The 20,381-nt window shown below is 42.8% G+C and overlaps 1 protein-coding gene across 2 annotated transcripts in view; it reads left to right on the plus strand.

The window, feature by feature from the left end:
• Window positions 1-20,381, plus strand: part of LOC124619434 (calbindin-32) — a 747,279-nt gene that overhangs the window by 308,927 nt on the left and 417,971 nt on the right. For both annotated transcript variants that reach the window (XM_047145810.1, XM_047145811.1), the window contains exon 2: window positions 17,887-17,972. In XM_047145810.1, coding sequence (XP_047001766.1) covers window positions 17,887-17,972 — 86 coding nt within the window. The remainder of the gene's footprint in view (window positions 1-17,886; window positions 17,973-20,381) is intronic.

Consider the following 20,381-nt stretch of genomic DNA (forward strand, 5'->3'; position numbering starts at 1 on the left):
ACGTTCCAAGCTAACGAAAATGTACGAATGGCTACGAAATATCACAAGTATGGGATACAGGCTACGTGCGATAGTATTTAGTCGGCGATAGAATGCCTTCCGTTCTAGTTCTATCGTAAGATTATCCTCTCAGGAAATTGTTAGTTTTCAGTAAATCGTCGTTAACTGTGTAGGTATTATCAGTTTATGGTGCTTAATAAATAAACACAGCGTAATGGTATTCTTTTTAAACGTTATTCCGAATAACATAGATTCCCACTTCATCACCTAGAATCACAAGAAGTAAAACTTAACTTTATAGAGAACTCGACGGCGGTGGTACTGCTTCTGCAAGACATAAATTTGAGAGATTCTCGGCAAAACAGGTAGAAAGAATCCTACACGACGACTCATTGAGATAGTCCAAGGATGGTTTGCCTTAATCTCTGCAAAACTCGGATGGAAAAGAACGACCAGTCCTGTAATGGCTCACTGGCTTAACTGAGACATTTTTAGAGCTTTAGTACAAGTGGGGGCTTTTTGCAACACACAAACGAAAACTCAAAAAGCATTTTTTCGTATTACAAGTGCTCAAAATGTGCCCCATTACTGATTCTGCAGAAACTAGGAAGATAATCAAGTTCTTCCCACGTTCGGCGCAACATATGCCTATCAGTCTGTTAGAAGGCACTGTTGGTGTTAGCTCTTAGTCTCGTAGGTTTGTTGGTAGAGAAGGAGTAAACATTGAACCTTTCATATAACCTCACACCAAAATATTGTTCTGAGGTGTCATTGCTCTCTTATGGCAGACAGATGTCAATGCTTGCCAAGCACAACATACGCTTTCCCGGCGCCTGTCACCATCTTATCTAACCGCTCACTGCTGCGCTCTCGAGGCATAAACCTGAAGTGCAGCTGTAGCAAAACAAAATTCTTTGAATTTTTCTATACGAGTGTTCAGTTTTGTGAAAAAATATCAATGTAGCTACAGTGAATTTATGAAATCGCTTGAGTCATTTGTGAAACCTTGTGAGATAACAAGGTGGAATCTCACAGGAAGTACAGGTACGATCTGTGTGACGTATTGTCACTGACGTAGTTAATCTTTGTCCTTCAAAAAAGTTGTAGGCGAGATGAGAAGACTAGTGAGAGGCATCAGTATGAGTAGAGATCTGTAGATACTGACATAAGCCTGTGACATGACAGCTATATCACAGTCAAGACAACAACAGTAAAATTGCGGGAGACTTGAGTAGGGAACGTGGGCTTCAGGATAAACCCAGATACGACGGAAGTGATAGAACTAAGTGAAAGGATGAACCACAAGTTGCCTCGGGATTTACAGGTGGGAGAGAAGAAGTTTATGATAACTGAGAACTTTAAATACTTGGGATTATACTTCAACGGAAGTAATAATGTCCTGCTAGAAGCAAACCAGCAAGCAGTTAATGCGTGCAGATCATATAACAACCTAAAACCAATCATGAAATCAAAGATAATTTAAAATGAAGGCATGTAATACAATAACTGCCCCAGTGAAGTTATATAGCATAGAAATGCTGAGTACCACCAAGAGCAGTATAGAAAAACTGCTTGTGTTTGAGAGAAAGATCCTGAGAAAGAGTTCTGGGCCAGTGAAGGATGAAACGGGTTAGAGGAGACTTAAAAATAAATAAATGTACGGTGTGATAAACTAGCCCAATATCGTACAAAATAAGGTTCAGCGACTACAGTGAGCCGGGCGTGTTGCGAGAATGGCAGATGACACTATACTAAAAGCAGTATTGGTCGGAAGGCCAGAGGGAAAGCGTCACCAGGGGAGACCACGAATAAGATGGGAGGATGGACTACGGCTAAACCAGCAACAACTAGGTGGTGGTGGTTAGTGTTTAACGTCCCGTCGACAACGAGGTCATTAGAGACGGAGCGCAAGCTCGGGTTAGGGAAGGATGGGGAAGGAAATCGGCCGTGCCCTTTCAAAGGAACCATCCCGGCATTTGCCTGAAACGATTTAGGGAAATCACGGAAAACCTAAATCAGGATGGCTGGAGACGGGATTGAACCGTCGTCCTCCCGAATGCGAGTCCAAAACAACTAGGGTTTTCAGAAAACTAGATGGAAGCTGCGCAGGACAGGGTTGTCGGAGGCAGTTTGTAAGGTCGGCACATGGTCTGTTACGTCCCAGATCGCTGGTTAAGTGTAAGGGCGATCAAAAAAACTAAGTTCGAGGGCGTTGCTGCAACGTATACGCATCGTAGCGCGACCCCGATGCGGGTATGTAACCCAATGGTGACGTTACTACCAAACGCGTCCAAACAGGACCAACGTGTTGTTATTCTCTCTTTGGCTGTCGAAGGACAAACTCCGGTATTCATCCATCAGAGAATGAAGAATATGTATGGGGTACAATATCTGTCGGAAACCAACGTTGTGGAATGGTACGCCCGGTTCCGTGCTGGGTGATGCTGGTTCATGATAACGCATGTCTCCCTATCGCAAATGCTCAAACGCACAAGTTACCTTAACACAAGTGGGAGTCAATGAAGCACCCACCCTATAGTCCTCATCTCTCCCCTACGATTAGCACGCCTTCGGTTCCTTAAGAAAGGCCTTGATGAGTTGACAAATCCTGTCGTACAAGGGTGTGCAACAGGCAGTTACGAGCTTCTTCGAGCACCAGGATACTTCGTTTTACTAAACATGTATCTTAAACCTTGTTGCGTCGGTGGAATGATGACCTCAATTCTTACAGCGATTTCGCTTCATTCGCATGCCGATTCTGGACTGTGCGGCCTTCGAACGGAAAATTCTTGTTCGTTCCTTATAAGTAAGAATGTAAAATTACATAAAAATCTAACTTCGAGTAACAGTTTGTCGTAGATCCCTAGAGCTACGATGTGTAAATAGCGTCTGGAAAAAACCGCATGTCATTCCCGTTTTCAGAAAGGCTCGGTGGACAGATGCACATAATTACAGGCCTAGAGGTTGTATGAAAACATATGTTAGAAATTTTAGGAATTTTTTATTGACATTAAGAAATTACAAAAATTCGTGTGAACTTAGGTACAAAAATCCTTCGTTGGAGATGTATAATGATGATGAAGCCCCATACTGCTTTTCAGAGCGCAGGGGAACGATGCGGGAGACCCGCAACGCCGTACTAGGCAAGGTCCTAGTGGAGGTGGTTTGCCATTGCCTTCCTCCGACCGTAGTGGGGATGAATGATGATGATGAAGACGGCAACAACAACACCCAGTCATCTTGAGGCAGGTGAAAATCCCTGACCCCGCCGGGAATCGAACCCGGGACCCCGTGCTAGGGAAGCGAGAACGCTACCGCGAGACCACGAGCTGCGGACAGAGATGCATGAAAGGCTCTATTAGTTATGCACAAAAATAACACATTTACATTTAAAGAAATTGCTTTTAGTGATCGTCTCCTGCTTCCTTGCGTTTCTTGAGCCTGCGTTCCAAACTTTGCCATACATTAGAGTGTTCCATATTTGGTCGAATCCATTTTGGATAAGTCCCTCAGAATACTTACACTGGATATGGGAGTTCAATACATCTAGTATTTTAAATGTTCCCAAAGGAAAAAAGCTTCAGTAGATTCAAATATGGCGATAGGGTACGCTGTGAAGTTGACCCCCCCACCCCTCCACCAATATACCGTCTCAAAGAACTGGCTATCGACATATTTGTGAACTATCCGTGTAAAGGGAGGTGTTGCAACAACAGTCGCTGTTTGACGTCTAGTGGTAAATCATCAGGTAAATGATGCGACTCAATTCTAAGGAAGCTTTGACCAGTAAGAAGTTGTGGAAAGAAATAAGAACAAGTGAAATGTTCGTGAATGATTCCACATAGCACGTTGAGCTACAACCTCTGATGACGTCTGTCTTGTCTCACTTCCTGGGTGTTTTAGTACCCCAAATGTGTTTGTTATGATCAAGTGAAAAGCGTGCCTGATCAGTGAACAGCGGAAATACAGCCCACTAACCTAACATTCGTTGACAGAATGTTACTTTCGGCTGAAGTTCTAACTCGTTTAATCCTTGCACACATTGATAGCGATACGATTACGTAATATTTTTATGCAGAACGTTAACAAATTGTAGAGTGATTAGAGCCTTTTATTCTCGCAACTATCCTCGTGCTAGTTGATGGAGTTTCATCCGCAGTAAGGACCCGTTCTTGTAGCTCAGGCGTTTGTACATCGCATGGTGTCCCACAATCTGCAACTGTCTTCTCAAATGGGCCTGGCTCTCGCAAGCGTTGGTGGCGTAATAAACACTTTATTCAGCAAGATATCTGCATGCCTTCCAGGATAACGTTCAGCATGAAGCTAACATGCTGTGTCCGCATTCCCATGTGACAGGTCGTACATGTAGTGCCTATCTGTCATTTCAGTCACTGACTACACCGTTGTGGTGTGCTGTGATGGAAGTTACACTAAAACGAAGTGAATTAGAAACAGACAAAACAAGACAAATGCCATGACCAACTGTAAACAAGGAAGTAACCAAAAGGACACATTTGAGGTAGGTTACTCCTTCAGGGAATTCCTTTGATAACTCCCCAAAGAATGACTATAGCACTCATGTTCATAAGAACTTATTGTAATATTTGGCGTCAAGAATAAAATTAATATAAAGAGGTGGAAATAGTAATCCATTGATACTTACCACTAGCATTGTTGTACGCGAATTCATCATAGCATGCATCGACTGCACAAGTGACCTTTTTTTTCTTTCTTCGTTCGAGATGATAACGTTTGTTTTGCACGCAGTTCTTGCTCGAAACCCGGCCGATCGGTATGAAGCACAGCATTTTAGGGAATAACAGGAAGCTTCGTATTTACACCAGCTCAGAATTTCTCTATTGTAGTGTCTATTAATGGCATCTTCTCTGTATGTTTATCTGAGGTAAAATTCGTAATTTTGTGACATTCTGTTCTGTATAATTTTTTGAATCTTTTTAAGCAGCACGAAGATGCCTGGAAATCAGTAATAATTATCTCACTTGCATTTCATACGGCCCAGTCTCGTAGACCTTCCTCGATAACGGTGCATTGAGCCTCACGAGCATTTCTAAATATTTAGAATAATTTTTCTTTGACACTTTTGCTAGTTTCATTTTGGTGCATACTTCCTACTTCGTGTAAATCTTTCTTTCATTTCTACAATTCATGTTCCGATTTTGTGAATGAGAGAGACTTTGCAGGATGATTAAGTCCAAGCGTTTTCTCCCTTCTTCGTTTAACCAAAAAATTGACAGGTTATTTTTTGTAACTGAAAGCTATTACTGCAAATGTTTTCTTTGGTTTTTGAAGGTACTCCATCATATTCTGGACCTAAATTTGCACAATCGCTAGAAGTAAAATTCAAGAAAATGTCTGAGGTATTTCCTGTTTCTCGTAACGTTTCCAAAACTTCTAACGAAATGTCAACATTATTCGAATAAATTTCCAATAAATTAACTAATAAATAACTTCAGGAGAAGCAGTTGGTTTCAACTGAATACTACGACGTAGTATTCACAGTATGTGGAATCCAGTTAAATGTGTTCAATCTTGCAGAGATGAAGTATGAAGTGGATTCCATATTGCTCTGAATCGCTGGACCTGAACAAATGCAGATGCTACTAGCAAGCATTTACGAAGAAATCACAAAGAAAATCCAATTTCATCTCCGTTGTGAACACTTTGTGATACCACAAAGCCAACCGGTCACTATTGTGGATGTAAAATAAATGGAAAAGTCGAGTGAGTAGTTACTGTGAACAGTTGTGCCACAGAAACTATAAATGGAAACTGAAATTCACTTTACAAATTACGACCGCGTTGTGCCGCGTTACCTGTTTACCGCTGTGCTGCCAACCAAGGACACATCCTCACCGTGTTGCACATGAATTGTCTTCTACAGCTACACTATGTGATCAAAAGTATCTGGACACCTGGCTGAAAAGACTTAAAAGTTAGTGGCGTCGTCCACCTTGATGACAGCTTCCACTCTCGCAGGCATACGTTCAATCGGTTGCTGGAAGGTTTCTTGGGGAATGGCACCCCATTCTTCACGGAGTGCTGCAGTGAGGAGAGGTATCGATGTCGGTCAGTGAGGCCTGGCACGAAGTCCCGTAGTAGGAGTTCCAAAACATTCCAAAAGTGTTCAATAGGATTCAGGTCAGGACTCTGAGCAGGCCTGTTCACTACAGGGATGTTATTGTCGTGTAACCACTCCGCCACAGGTCGTGCACTATGAACAGGTGCTCGATCGTGTTGAAAGATGCAGTTGCCATCCCCGAGTTGCTCTCCAACAGTGGGAAGCAAGAAGGTGCTTAAAACATCAATGTAGGCCCGTGCTGTGGTAGTGCCACGCAAAACAACAAGAGGTGCAAGCCCCCTCCATGAAAAACACAACCACACCATAACACCACCGCCTTCGAATTTTACTGTTGGCACTACACACCCTAGCAGATGACGTTTGCCGGGAATTCGCCGTACCCACATCCTGCCATCGGATCGCTACGTTGTGTACCGTGATTCGTCACTCCACACAACGTTTTTTCACTGTTCAATTGTCCAATGTTTACGCTCCTTACACCAATCCATTTAATATTCCGCAGCTCTCTGTAGCACCTAACTCAAACGCTTTCCATTCAGGTTTTTCCGCTGACGACAAGTAACTACCATACTATGTTGCGCTTCAGATGTAAGTTACCAGAAATTTCCGTCCTCAAATTAATGCCTCTTTTCGATACCAGAAGATTTATTTTAACGAGGAATGCACTCTTTTGCTGTGCTAGTCTGATTCTTATATCAACGTTGCTTCGTCTGTCATATATTAACTCCTTCACTTCGTCCACTATGAGGTGCTCCAATTTTTATATTAAGTTTAGGGCTAGTCTCATTTATGTTACTTCTCTTTATTTTCGTCTTTAAATGTTTATTTGACACTACAATAGTGAAACCATAGTCACAGTACATAAAATTTTTCATTAAAAAACGGAGTTAAATTACCGGTTTCAACGAACTACCGTCATTTCCAAATGTAAAACATCAGCTGGAGAATACATAATGGGAATTCCGAAAATACATCTGAACAACAATTACGAGAAATAATGAGACCAGGCAATCGAGGCAATGGTGACACAACAAAGTCATCACAAGTTATGCCCATGCGTCCCCAACCATTCGTTCCATGTCCTAATGTAGAATAGGTAAAAACTACACCACGGTAAAAATTGCCAAGGATTCTTGCAATGTGTCCTGCTGGGACACAACGATCGTATGGCTGACATAATTTCAAAAGTCGTAAGTATATCAAGCACAGCAAGCTTCCATATTCTGTGCATTTTGGACATTATTTCACTGAACGAGATCTGTAAGTTTTCCTAACTTCCAATGAGGGTAGCAATATCATCGCAAATTAATAAACTGATGTCAACATTAAAAAATTCTGTGGTCTGGCCACAATTTTTGCCAGCTAGCATCGGCTTATTCGATGGGTTTCTCAATGCATACATCTAGTTAGTCTCTTTCAAGCGTCTTGAGCTTTAGGAGCCACCCTACGTACACTGCATTACAGTTTAATGCTCCAGTCCTCTGTAGTGGTTCTCGTTGCTAATTCGTTGTCTTCGAATGCGTTTTATTTTACGGTTACTGAAAACAGTTCTCTAAAGCTTTACTTCCGCGTATCTTCCCAATACAATCGGCCACATTCTTTATATATTGTAGAAACATTAATTATTGTGCTACTGTGCCCTGCCTCACTTACTTACCTCTTTCTCCCGCCCCAGAGCTCTGACTATGACACAGGAATATTTTACCAATGTTTTCCGAAGATAACACACCCACATACTTTTTTTATGTGATCCGCTAGCCATTGCGAAGTCTCCACTGCTCGTTCATATTGATAAGCTCCCAGGACACAATTTTAAATTCCCACACTTCGGTCCACTTCCGCTTCCCCACCTCATCGCAAGAGGGCTTCAGAAAGCCTGGGCCCTCAGGGAGTCGGCTACGCCTGTGTAGTGCCTTATCCACAGAGAGGACTTCCACCTCCCCCTTCCCACGGGCTCGTAACCGTATACCTCCGCATTGTTTCCTTAGGCGGCCACTTCAGGGAGCAGCGCTAGCGCCACCACAAGCCGTGCCGCCGCTGCGGAACTCATAAAAGCTCTTTACGGCGCCCTTCTTTCCAGTTTGTGCATCCGCAGCGCGCCCCACTGACTCTCTCCTGTGGCTTTCCTATGCAAAACACTCTGCATGTCTCTTTCTTCTACTTCTTACCTGAAACGAGTAACCGCGGAATCCTTCAAGACATACGGGAGGATAAATTCTTCGGGCACTTCTGCGTGTAGTTTTCTCTGGTAACAATAGGTAAGAGCTATACATCCCCAGCCAAGGGAACGGACAGAATCCACCATACAATTCAAACAGTACATATACAGATAGTACACAGACCATCAAAAAAGCTGTACCTCAGATCGGCCAAACACAAACGGGACCTACTTACGGCATCAGAATAAAAGGAGCAAGGAAAAACAAAGTTCCAGGAGCATTGCCTATTGTATCGTCTTTCTATTTCACTTCACGTACCCCTACTATATGTACACTATGGGATCAAAAGTATCCGGACACCTGGCTGAAAAGACTTAAAAGTTCGTAGCACCCTCCATCGGTAATGCTGGAATTCAATATGGTGTTGGCCCACCCTTAGCCTTGATGATAACTTCCACTCTTGCAGGCATACGTTCAATCAGGTGCTGCAAGATTTCTTGGGGAATGGCACCCCATTCTTCACGGAGTGCTACACTGCGGAGAGGTATCGATGTCGGACGGTGAGGCCTGACACGAAGTCGGCGTTCCAAAACATCCCATAGGTGTTCTATAGGATTCAGGTCAGGACTCTTTGCAGGCCAGTCTATTACACGGATGTTATTGTCGTGTAACCACTCCGCCACAGGCCGTGCATTGTGAACAGTGCTCGATCGTGTTGAAGGATGCAATCGCCATCCCCGGATTGCTCTTCAACAGTGGGAAGCAAGAAAGTACACTCCTGGAAATTGAAATAAGAACACCGTGAATTCATTGTCCCAGGAAGAGGAAACTTTATTGACACATTCCTGGGGTCAGATACATCACATGATCACACTGACAGAACCACAGGCACATAGACACAGGCAACAGAGCATGCACAATGTCGGCTCTAGTACAGTGTATATCCACCTTTCGCAGCAATGCAGGCTGCTATTCTCCCATGGAGACGATCGTAGAGATGCTGGATGTAGTCCTGTGGAACGGCTTGCCATGCCATTTCCACCTGGCGGCCCAGTTGGACCAGCGTTCGTGCTGGACGTGCAGACCGCGTGAGACGACGCTTCATCCAGTCCCAAACATGCTCAATGGGGGACAGATCCGGAGATCTTGCTGGCCAGGGTAGTTGACTTACACCTTCTAGAGCACGTTGGGTGGCACGGGATACATGCGGACGTGCATTGTCCTGTTGGAACAGCAAGTTCCCTTTCCGGTCTAGGAATGGTAGAACGATGGGTTCGATGACGGTTTGGATGTACCGTGCACTATTCAGTGTCCCCTCGACGATCACCAGTGGTGTACGGCCAGTGTAGAGATCGCTCCCCACACCATGATGCCGGGTGTTGGCCCTGTGTGCCTCGGTCGTATGCAGTCCTGATTGTGGCGCTCACCTGCACGGCGCCAAACACGCATACGACCATCATTGGCACCAAGGCAGAAGCGACTCTCATCGCTGAAGACGACACGTCTCCATTCGTCCCTCCATTCACGCCTGTCGCGACACCACTGGAGGCGGGCTGCACGATGTTGGGGCGTGAGCGGAAGACGGCCTAACGGTGTGCGGAACCGTAGCCCAGCTTCATGGAGACGGTTGCGAATGGTCCTCGCCGATACCCCAGGAACAACAGTATCCCTAATTTGCTGGGAAGTGGCGGTGCGGTCCCCTACGGCACTGCGTAGGATCCTACGGTCTTGGCGTCGCTGCGGTCCGGTCCCAGGTCGACGGGCACGTGCACCTTCCGCCGACCACTGGCGACAACATCGATGTACTGTGGAGACCTCACGCCCCACGTGTTGAGCAATTCGGCGGTACGTCCACCCGGCCTCCTGCATGCCCACTATACGCCCTCGCTCAAAGTCCGTCAACTGCACATACGGTTCACGTCCACGCTGTCGCGGCATGCTACCAGTGTTAAAGACTGCGATGGAGCTCCGTATGCCACGGCAAACTGGCTGACACTGACGGCGGCGGTGCACAAATGCTGCGCAGCTAGCGCCATTCGTCGGCCAACACCGCGGTTCCTGGTGTGTCCGCTGTGCCGTTCGTGTGATCATTGCTTGTACAGCCCTCTCGCAGTGTCCGGAGCAAGTATGGTGGGTCTGACACATCGGTGTCAATGTGTTCTTTTTTCCATTTCCAGGAGTGTATTTAAAACATCAGTGTAGGCCTTTACTGTGATAGGCCCACCATAAAACTACAAGTGGTGCAAGCCCCCTCCATGAAAAACACGACCACACCATAACACCACCGCCTCCGAATTTTACTGGTGGCACTACAACTACACACGCTGGCAGATGACGTTGTCTGGGCATTCGCCATAGCGACACCCCGCCATCGGATCGCCACATTGTGTACCGTGATTTGTCACTCCGCACAACGTTTTTCTACTGTTCAGTCGTCCAATGTTTACGCTCCTTACACCAAGCGAGGCGTCGTTTGGCATTTTTATCGAAGTGATGTGTGGCTTATGAGCAGACGCTTGACCATGAAATCCAAGTTTTCTCACCTCCCGCCTAACTGCCACAGTACTTGCAGTGGATCCTGGTGCAGTTTAGAATTCCTGTGTGATGGTCTGGATAAATGTCTGCCTATTGCACATTAGGATCCTCTTCAACTGTCGGCGGTCTCTGTCAGTCAACAGACGAGGTCGGCCTGTACGCTTTTGTGCTGTACGTGTCCTTTCATGTTTCCACTTCACTATCACATCGGAAACAGTGGACCTAGGGATGTTTAGGAGAGTGGAAATCTCGCGTACAGGCGTATCACACAAGTGACACCCAATCGTCTGACCACACTCGAAGTCCGTGATTGCCGCTCTGCTCTGTCATAACGACTATTGAGGTCGCTGATATTGAGTACATTGCAGTAGGTAGCACCACAATTCACCTAATATGAGAAACGTATCTTTTTGGGGGTGTCCGGATACTTTTGATCACATTACGTAAATTGGGCGTTTGCATTTCATTTTTCTGGTTTTGTAGCTTCCCTACCGCGTCTGAAGTTCCACTCTCCGACTTCTACAATGCTATTCCGTCGTTGGTTATGGTTATTCCACCTTTTTCTCACGGTCATGTCCCCTTTGCAGTCTGAATATCCGAAACGGGCTTAGTCCGGAACCTTTTGCCAAAGCAGGGGTCTTCATGATACGTTTTCAATTACAGGCCACATGTCCGGTGGATGCACGTTGTGTGTCTAATGTCGTGGTTTCCATTGCCTTCCGCATCCACATGGCATTTAGCATTACTATTCCCCGGCCTTTTAGCGGCAGTTTCACATCCCAAGGCAAGAGAGAGCCCTAAATCTCCGACTGCTACTCCTTCCGCTTCTACAGGGCCATTGACAGAATGAGGATGATTTCTTATGCAGGAATTCTTAGACAGCCATTGCTGATGATTTTTATTCAAAATTTGAGGAGTTCAAATGGCTCTGAGCACTATGGGACTTAACTTCTAAGGTCATCAGTCCCCTAGAACTTAGAACTACTTAAACCTAACTAACCTAAGGACATCACACACATCCATGTCTGAGGAAGGATTCGAACCTGCGACCGTAGCGTTACCACCATTTTCTGTTCTTCATCTTGTTCGTCATTGTTCTCGGGATTTGGTCTGGGCCGACACCCATTCAAGTTCATCGTGGAATATTTTTTTTTATTTTTTTTTATTTATTTTTTATTTTCTATTATAGAGGGTAGGCTGCCTCCGACCGAACATGCGGTGCCCCCAGAGCAGGGTGGTTCAACGTTTAGCTACATGAAATAATGTATACATGGAATGTAGGATTTCAGAAACGTGTATCTAGAGCTGAGAACTCTTTTAAATAACTTTCAATCTGCAGACGATGTAGCTATCGTACCAGATGAAGAAAAGGATCTGCAGAGAGGATTTTATTTACTAAAAGCAATGAAGTCTGAACTTTGACACGGGCGTTGCATTAGAGCAAAGTAACGGAATGTCCTTCAAAGGAGAAGAACACAGTAGATCCAAAATAATGATATATTAGAAAATTTTAGAGCAAGTAAACCACTTCAGGTACTTACGATGTGTTCCAGCGAATGTATAGACGTGAAGCTTATAAATTCAAGGAGCTTTGTGGAACAATTAACAGAAAATTTAATGACAAAAGTAGGGAATATACTCAAATTAAATTCTAGAAAACTCTTGCAGTCTCCACCGCTCTATGGAAGTGGGACCTGGGTGATCAGCAAAAAGTAAAAACCCCGAATTCAGGTACAAGAAATGAATTCCCTGAGAAGAATTAAAGGTTTCCCAATAGAAGCCAGACTAAAGAATCACGATATTAAATAAGAGCTAAATATGTTCAGTCTAAATGATACAACTCTAGAGTACAGAAGGAAATGGAACTAACACGTAAAAATAATGAAGAGTGACAGACTCCCCTTATAGGCTAGAAATTAGAAGTACCGAGGAAGGAGACGTATTTGAAGACCCCGGCAGAGATGGGTTCCGCAGCAAGCAAATTTGCCTAATACCTGAAGAGGAGCATGCGAAGACGACGAAGAAGAAGGAGAAGATTGCTGGGTGTAATAGAAGGACTGTGCAGCCTCCGAGCGACGTGTGACTCATCCCGACCCACTTTCCTCCACCGGAATGTACGCCCATTTTCAACAGTTCCAAAGAATCGACCGGAACTTCACAATTAGTTCAAATCAGTGTACTGATATTACAGACAGTCATTTGCCAAATATCATTTTCAAGATGATGAAATTTACACTCACTTTTTTATAGAAAATTTAAAAAAAATGATTTTAGGCTCTGTTTTAACGTCTTTCAGATCAAATTTCTTTGTCGCACCCTCTATGAGCAACGCAATCGGTTTTCGACAAGAAGCATTACCAAAGACGGAGAGGTAGTCATAGGGAGATCGCCGTCCCAGGTGTAAGGAAGCCTCTGCTGCAAACGCAGTGATTTATTCGCGTTTGTGTGAGGACGGAGACTTCTGGAATAGCGTGTGGCAGCTGTTGGGGCACGCAAAGTGACAGTAAACATGGCACCCTGCTGTCTTTTGACCTCATACGCAGCTCGGGGCAGACCGTATCTCTCGTCAGGTGTACCACCGAGGTCCAGATACCGTTACTCGACCCGTGATGAAAATTTTATGTTTATCCCGCGCCCGGCAGTTCTTTTTCTTCCGCCGTAACGATATAACCACAGAGCTATACACTGTAACGATATTAAGCTGCCCAGGTCACGCTTGACGTTGCCATCGGCTGAAATGTCACGCTGGAACTGTCTCAAAAATTCTGCATCTTGTAAATTGATTGTGCGAGCGATAAGACAAGCGTTATTTTGTGGCTGCTACGGTAGAGCGGAAGTGGCGTTGTGCTCAGTAAAAAAATTGTTTATTCCGAGATATATGACCTGCGGAGTTAATCGCCCCTGAAAGTGTCTCGAAGTTTGAGTGCATGATACTAGAACTATACACTGTCAGTTCTTCCGTTCCCTGGATATTTTTGTCTTTCCATATCCATACGCTGTGCTGCGCACGATATTTAAATACACAGCTTTATAAACTCTCCTTTATACACGATATTATAGAAGTAGCGCGAGCTGTTAGTTTACAAAACGTATGACCGAGACCATGTTGCTAATGATTAATTTAGACTACCGCATTCAAAGTTAATTGTTTTTGTAAAAAAGTACAAAAATCAGCATATAAGCAATTCAGATTGCAAATTATTTTTGTTACGTCACACAAATCTGTAATTACGTTTTGCAGCAATGTGAAATTACGGTCGCCAGCTCACTTTGGATACACTTTTTAATGAATATTGAAATTAAAACAATTGAACCCAAAGTTTTAATTACAAATGGATTGTTCGAATTAGTTATTTAACGAGAAAGCTATTGAACCAACTTTTACGTGTCATGTTGTTTATGTATTTTACTGTGAGACACTAATTAATCAAGCCAACACTTACATTAACATAACGAAAATATTATATGCGGTTCTGAGATAAGCAACATCTAAATCAAATGACGGAAATTAATCAGCATTACTTGAAATACACGTTCCATAAACAGATGTATTCACAAATGGAGATACACTTGCACACTTTCCAAACCATGAAATGCTAAATTTATGTTGAATGTTTGTTGAATAATAGTGTCAATATGAAGTAATTGATAATTGAGTTTTCTTGAAATTCAAATTATATTACGACGGTACAAATAACTGACTACAGAACTTAACTAGACAAAATCGGTAAAATAGGTTTTCGAAATAAAGTAAATTTCTGACTGTCTCTTTATAATTACGATGTTAAAGTAATTCTGGGACTTGGACCAAGAACCTTCCGCAGACAGTAGTAGTGGAGTCAAAAAACAAATGAACCTATATTGAAATATATAAGTCTATATGCACATATCACTGAAACTTTACTGAAAGAAGATTACACAATGTGGTTCATATGATTAACATTGCTACAGAAAGCGACGATGGGAAGCACGAAGTCGGCGTCGTCGAATAGCGTGTGGATTCAGTACCGTCGTGAGTGACGATTGAAAATTTTGAATGACACAAAAGGAAGGTTTACAGATTTCTTGGAATTCTCAAGTGAAAGACAAAACACTATAATGCAACTAGTAAACAGAAATGAATTAACGAATATTGGCTCATACTTGGCTGTAAAATTATCGCTGATGTTTGGCTGTAAAATTATCGTTGGGTAGCGAGTTTATGATGATTTATCTTTTCGTTGAGAAGTCAAATCTTTTCAAGACCGTTGATATATCAATTAGTGAAGGACTATTTCGATTAACCTCTCTTTTTATCTTTTGATTTCTGAATATTTCCTGGTGAATTCAGGATCAATTCGTGTCTCCTCTTTGCTCAAAAACTGACGAGACACACAATAGCTCTCCTGAACGGGGCGAGTACATCCAACGTTATTTGTCTACAGAAGAAATTATATGCAAACCGTTTGCGCGGCCCAATCTTGAGCGCTGCTCAAGTTTATAGGCTTTATTTCAAGTCGGACTAAAATGGGATATCTAGCATACAAAAACATTTTCCCGGTGTGACTGAATAACGGTGCGCTTTAGGGTGCTCAGATGACTAGTTGATTCCAAAATAAAACGAGCTCGGGGCCTTTGAAGAAGAGGACTGGATCTGTCGTTGAAATATTGTACAGAAAAATACAGTCAACAAGTCGGCTCAACATCCGAAAGCCCTACACTGTTAAAATGCTTTTTGACTGCCATGCAATGTAACAGAAATGTTGAAAAACTTTTACTGCTAATGCGCCAAGAAGTCATGTTACATCCCGTAAGAAATTGCTTATAAAATTAGAAGAAGCGCCCTGAATGAAACTTCCCATGTGTAGCGAAGTGTTCACTGTCTTGTAACTTCCAATCAGATGTAAATGTTGTGCCAGCCCGGGACTCGAAACCGACACTCTTCCTTTTCGCAGGCGATGCTTTTACCTGTTGAGCATTCCGTGCACGATTCTTGACCTGCTCTCGCAGCTGCAGTTCTTCCGTTATTTAGCTCCTGCGTTCAAAGCCTCACAGTTCTCTTGTATACCTTTTCACTCCCAGAAAAAAGGATATCACTGTCCGACAAATAGTTTTAATCTGTTGCAGTCTGAAAACTATCTACCTAAGCCATTTCTCCTCTGTATCCTCATATCCAGCATCGCTGGTACAAGAAGAAAAGCAGAGGAGCTTCTGTGAAGTTTGGAAAGAAGGAAGTACAAACAGTTCGGGAGTGTCAGCTAGATGGGCGTGTTTAACTGTGAAAAGTAACCAGCCACTTATTTCTAACGTCTGAGCACGCTTCCGACTAAGGAGACGAAAATATTTGCGACAGAAACTTTCCTTAGAACACGGGCTTATTCCAACAAAAGCGAAATCAAGAAGGAAACATCGAAAAACGCTTGTCTCACATTCAGCTTTTCATTTTTTTTTTTTTTAATAACGAGTACGAAATTTACTCTTCTCTCTTTGTTTTGTAGATACACGTTGTCCATCACAAATACACGATTATTATAAAGTACAAGATGTCAACGTAAGACGTACACGATTTGCAAGCGCAATTATAAAAGGCCTATAAGGCATAGATACTTGGGTCTGAGGCGTCGTGCAAAGATATTCAAAAAGCTCTGCACGAGCTCCTTTCTCAACCCGTAAAATGTGCAGGCGACAGTCTCTCAAGCCATGTCCGGACAGCCGTGTTTGGGGTGATGCAGGCTACTGCATCCACATTGACCGTGTAGAGATCGCCAAGGTGACGTACAGGCTAGACGTACAGGCTAGACGTACACAACGACCTTGTGCGTTGGTGCATCGATCCACTGTAGAGGAAGCTAAGGAACAGAGAATTGTTCAGACATGTCCAGATAAACAGTTCCTGTTCCCGTTCCTGTTTGCTCAATGAAGAGAAGTGGTCCATTTTTGCAGTCTTTCATCGGCGCACCCCACACAAAATCGTTTTCACTGTCTCTGACACGTTCCCGAAAATTGTGAAGGTTTTCAGCTGTGTGGGTTTTGCGAAACCCAGATGCGAATGTTGTGTCGACTAACCTTCTGAAACGTGCGGATGGTTGCTCCGTCAGAGAAAACGACATTTTCGAGACAGATGGGCGGTTTTGTCCGACTATGTCCAACATCTCAACAGAAAATTCGAGACGATGCTGCAATTCGTTTCGCTTCAGTGCTTGCGCCCTTTGAACTATGTAAGTGTGGAGAGAAGCTGGAACCGCGCGACTGCCACGGTCGCAGGTTCGAATCCTGCCTCGGACATGGATGTGTGTGATGTCCTTAGGTTAGTTAGGTTTAAGTAGTTCTAAGATGTAGGGGACTGATGACCTCAGAAGTTAAGTCCCGTAGTGCTCAGAGCCATTTGCCCGATTTCAATCTAGATTTCGATATTTCTAAAAACGTCTTCTTCAGAAGGAGTGCACCTTGAAAATGTAAATAAACAGTTACAAATCAAATTAACATACATAACAAAGTAACAGAAAAATGTTTATGAGGTGAGCGTACTCACTTATTACACCACATATGGTAAATAATATTAGCTGAAGATGAGCGGCTCTTGTAATAAATAAAACTGGTATAAAAACCAGAAACATCAGATGACAAGGCTTAAGACAGCAGCCAGATCACATTTAGCGAACGTCAGAATAAATGCACAAATGTATTCGCCCAATGATTGAGGCTCTTGTCAACATAAAATTATAACATGAGTCCAAAGCATAAAATGTCTGCATCACATAAGTACCCGCCACGCCAGAGACAAAGGCCAGCTGATCAAAGGTAGAGGCTGAAGCTGTAAGGAAAAATTGGGCTGCAGAGGGCGCTAAATACGTGCGCGTAAGAACTACGCCTTGTTTGACTTATGTAACAGCATTTCACATAAAAGCAACAAAGAAAAATTTCCTCTACAATGCAATAAATTTATAGGTATACATTACGTATGAAATCGCTTATACATTTACTGACAGAGTTATACTCCCCTATATACTTGCATGTCTTATACGAAGAACAATTACATTATAACATATAATTTTTGTCATCAGCACATATGGTACTGTCAGAGAAGCTACATCGTATGTTTGTGTGTTCCAGGAAACGGCTACATTGAAGGCACAGAGCTGGATGGCTTCCTCAAAGAATTCGTCTCCAGTGCGAATGCTACCGATGTCGGTCCTGAGGTGAGTCGAATCACGGCATAAATATTTTCATAGCACAATGTTTCAATAAATTAGTCTGAGTAAGCTTTGAAATAAAATACTACGCAGGACTTTCTGCTTGTGTGTATTCATTATTCACGAGACATAAAAATTACTGTAATTCACTTACGAAGGTGTGTCGATTATTTCGCATATTTAATATTGCAGGACAGCACGTATTTCTTACTAACATGATCAAGCATAGTTCTTGACTTTTATTTTGGAGAGAACTGTCCTTTTTCTGTATGAAACCTTAAATGAGCACTGAGTACAAACCGTGGCTGTATGAATCAACGACGCAGAGTAACGACCTTGACTATTTCCTCAACTATAATATCTGGTGCAATAAATGTAAGTGTCGCGTAATGATATAGTATTTAACAAACCGGCTTAACATCCGATATTTAGTCTCTTCCATTTCTTGAAATAACGCTGACGATCCCCAAAATTGTGCTTGGTAATGAGAAATGTTTTCGTGTATTTGTGAAACATTTTATTCAGATGTCTTCTGATTGTCAGCTTACTTAGACTACCTACGAAGACACATTTGTCTTTTTGGCTGATACAGCTTCGAGAGTTATCTTTCGTTAACCGAAAGGAAAGCACAGTACTCGGAAAACAAAGCAGCAGAAAGAAAGGGGACCTTATACCTAGGTGCAGAAACCTGAAATTCCTGGAAGCAAATCCAGCGGATATGCTGAACACGTTACGTAAATAAAAACTGATTACTGTTGTAGATATTTCAAATACCGTGTTGCTGAAAACCCCTGTATTTCACCAAAAGGATACAGCTGTGTTAAAAGGACCATTACAGTAAACTTTTTCTGTTATTTACAGTTCACTGTGCAAACGGCACTCAATCGATAAATAAAGTCCCCGGCTTCTGAATACTTCCAAGCCAAAGCAAAATATTCTGAACGCTTAGGTGGAAGTTGTCACTTTATAGAAAGAATTATTACTCAATTCGTAGAGCGCAGGCAGCGAACAGTAAGATTAAATCACCATTAAGAGAAATGCTGATGAATTGAGTTTGCAGGAAAAGAGCTTGCAGCAAGTGTCATAACGAGTTCGCTCTGATTTCCTCAGACTGGGCGCACAGATTCAATCTCAGCTCGACCGTAAGCCTTCTCTCTTAAACGCAGACGCCGGAATTAATTTTTCTAGCGCACTAAATGAATAATTTAATACCTTTAAAAGAAAGTAGTCTGATGAAGTGTCTGATCTTCAATTCATTCCACGAAGAAGCAAGTGTTGTTATTATTCAAAGTATCCCGTAGCTGAGGCGTTCAAAACTCGGCTCATGAATACCATCTGGTTTTATAAACCTTAGAATCTCATTCGATGTCTATTCGGTTACCGAATTCGGCTTGGTGTATTACTTCTATACAGTTCATACGAATTATACAAAAGGATGCACGTATTTGTATGCAGATATGTACGTATACATGTACTAGTGTATTTTCCACATCTCCTCTCAAACCACTGGATCCACAAAACTTGGTACACATATCATATTCTGTCTGTAAATTATCACTTTGCGGGTAAGAACCACCCACCTACCAAAAGGGTCGGGGGTTTGAAACACCAGTGTAGCCCAAGACGCAAGAATACACTCACTTTAGGCGGCCAGTATTTGTGAATGAGAGCACATACAGACTTGCAACGAGCTTTATACATAATTTCGAACCTTTACGAAATTCTCTGTGACGATCCCAACGAAACAATGAAAGGAAAAGAGTTTCCGCTTACTACAATTTCGCTGCTCATGCGGTAAAACTGCTTATTTACTACTAAATATACAGTGGCAAGTTTTGCATGTAGTATTCACATACAACACTGAATGTACCTAGAAGAATATATCATTGTGTGACATAGTTCAGGAGATATGACGTCAAATACTGAGATTCGTGAAAAACTCTCGCACCATGTTTGGCGTTTTATTTTATTACTTCCTCGCTACTAACTTTATTCCAACAGGTTTGGCAGACAGTATACACATACGCCACTGAATTTACCTGAAAAATTTATCATTCTACAGCACGCAATTCAGGGGATACGACATGATAAACACTGATCTGCTTGAAAATGAAAATGCGTGGCGAAATTCACTAGATATACAGGTGAAATATGTGTACAACTACGTCTGATATTGATACGTAGTGGTATGGGAAAACGTAACCAAAACGTAAGGTAAGCAGAGCTCAAAGGCCGCAGGGAGTGAAAGCGTAGACCCAAATGAGGTTACAATAAAAATTTTTAAACTCCAGGTCTGAAGGGCCGCTGAACATTCACAACTGTAATGTCAGAATGACAACCATAAGATTCAACGTAAGGAGATAATCATGGTCTGAAGGATCCAACACCTTTGATTAATTATTGGCCAATGTAATA

Source organism: Schistocerca americana, chromosome 6, assembly GCF_021461395.2.
Source record: "Schistocerca americana isolate TAMUIC-IGC-003095 chromosome 6, iqSchAmer2.1, whole genome shotgun sequence".
Taxonomy (NCBI): domain Eukaryota; kingdom Metazoa; phylum Arthropoda; class Insecta; order Orthoptera; family Acrididae; genus Schistocerca; species Schistocerca americana.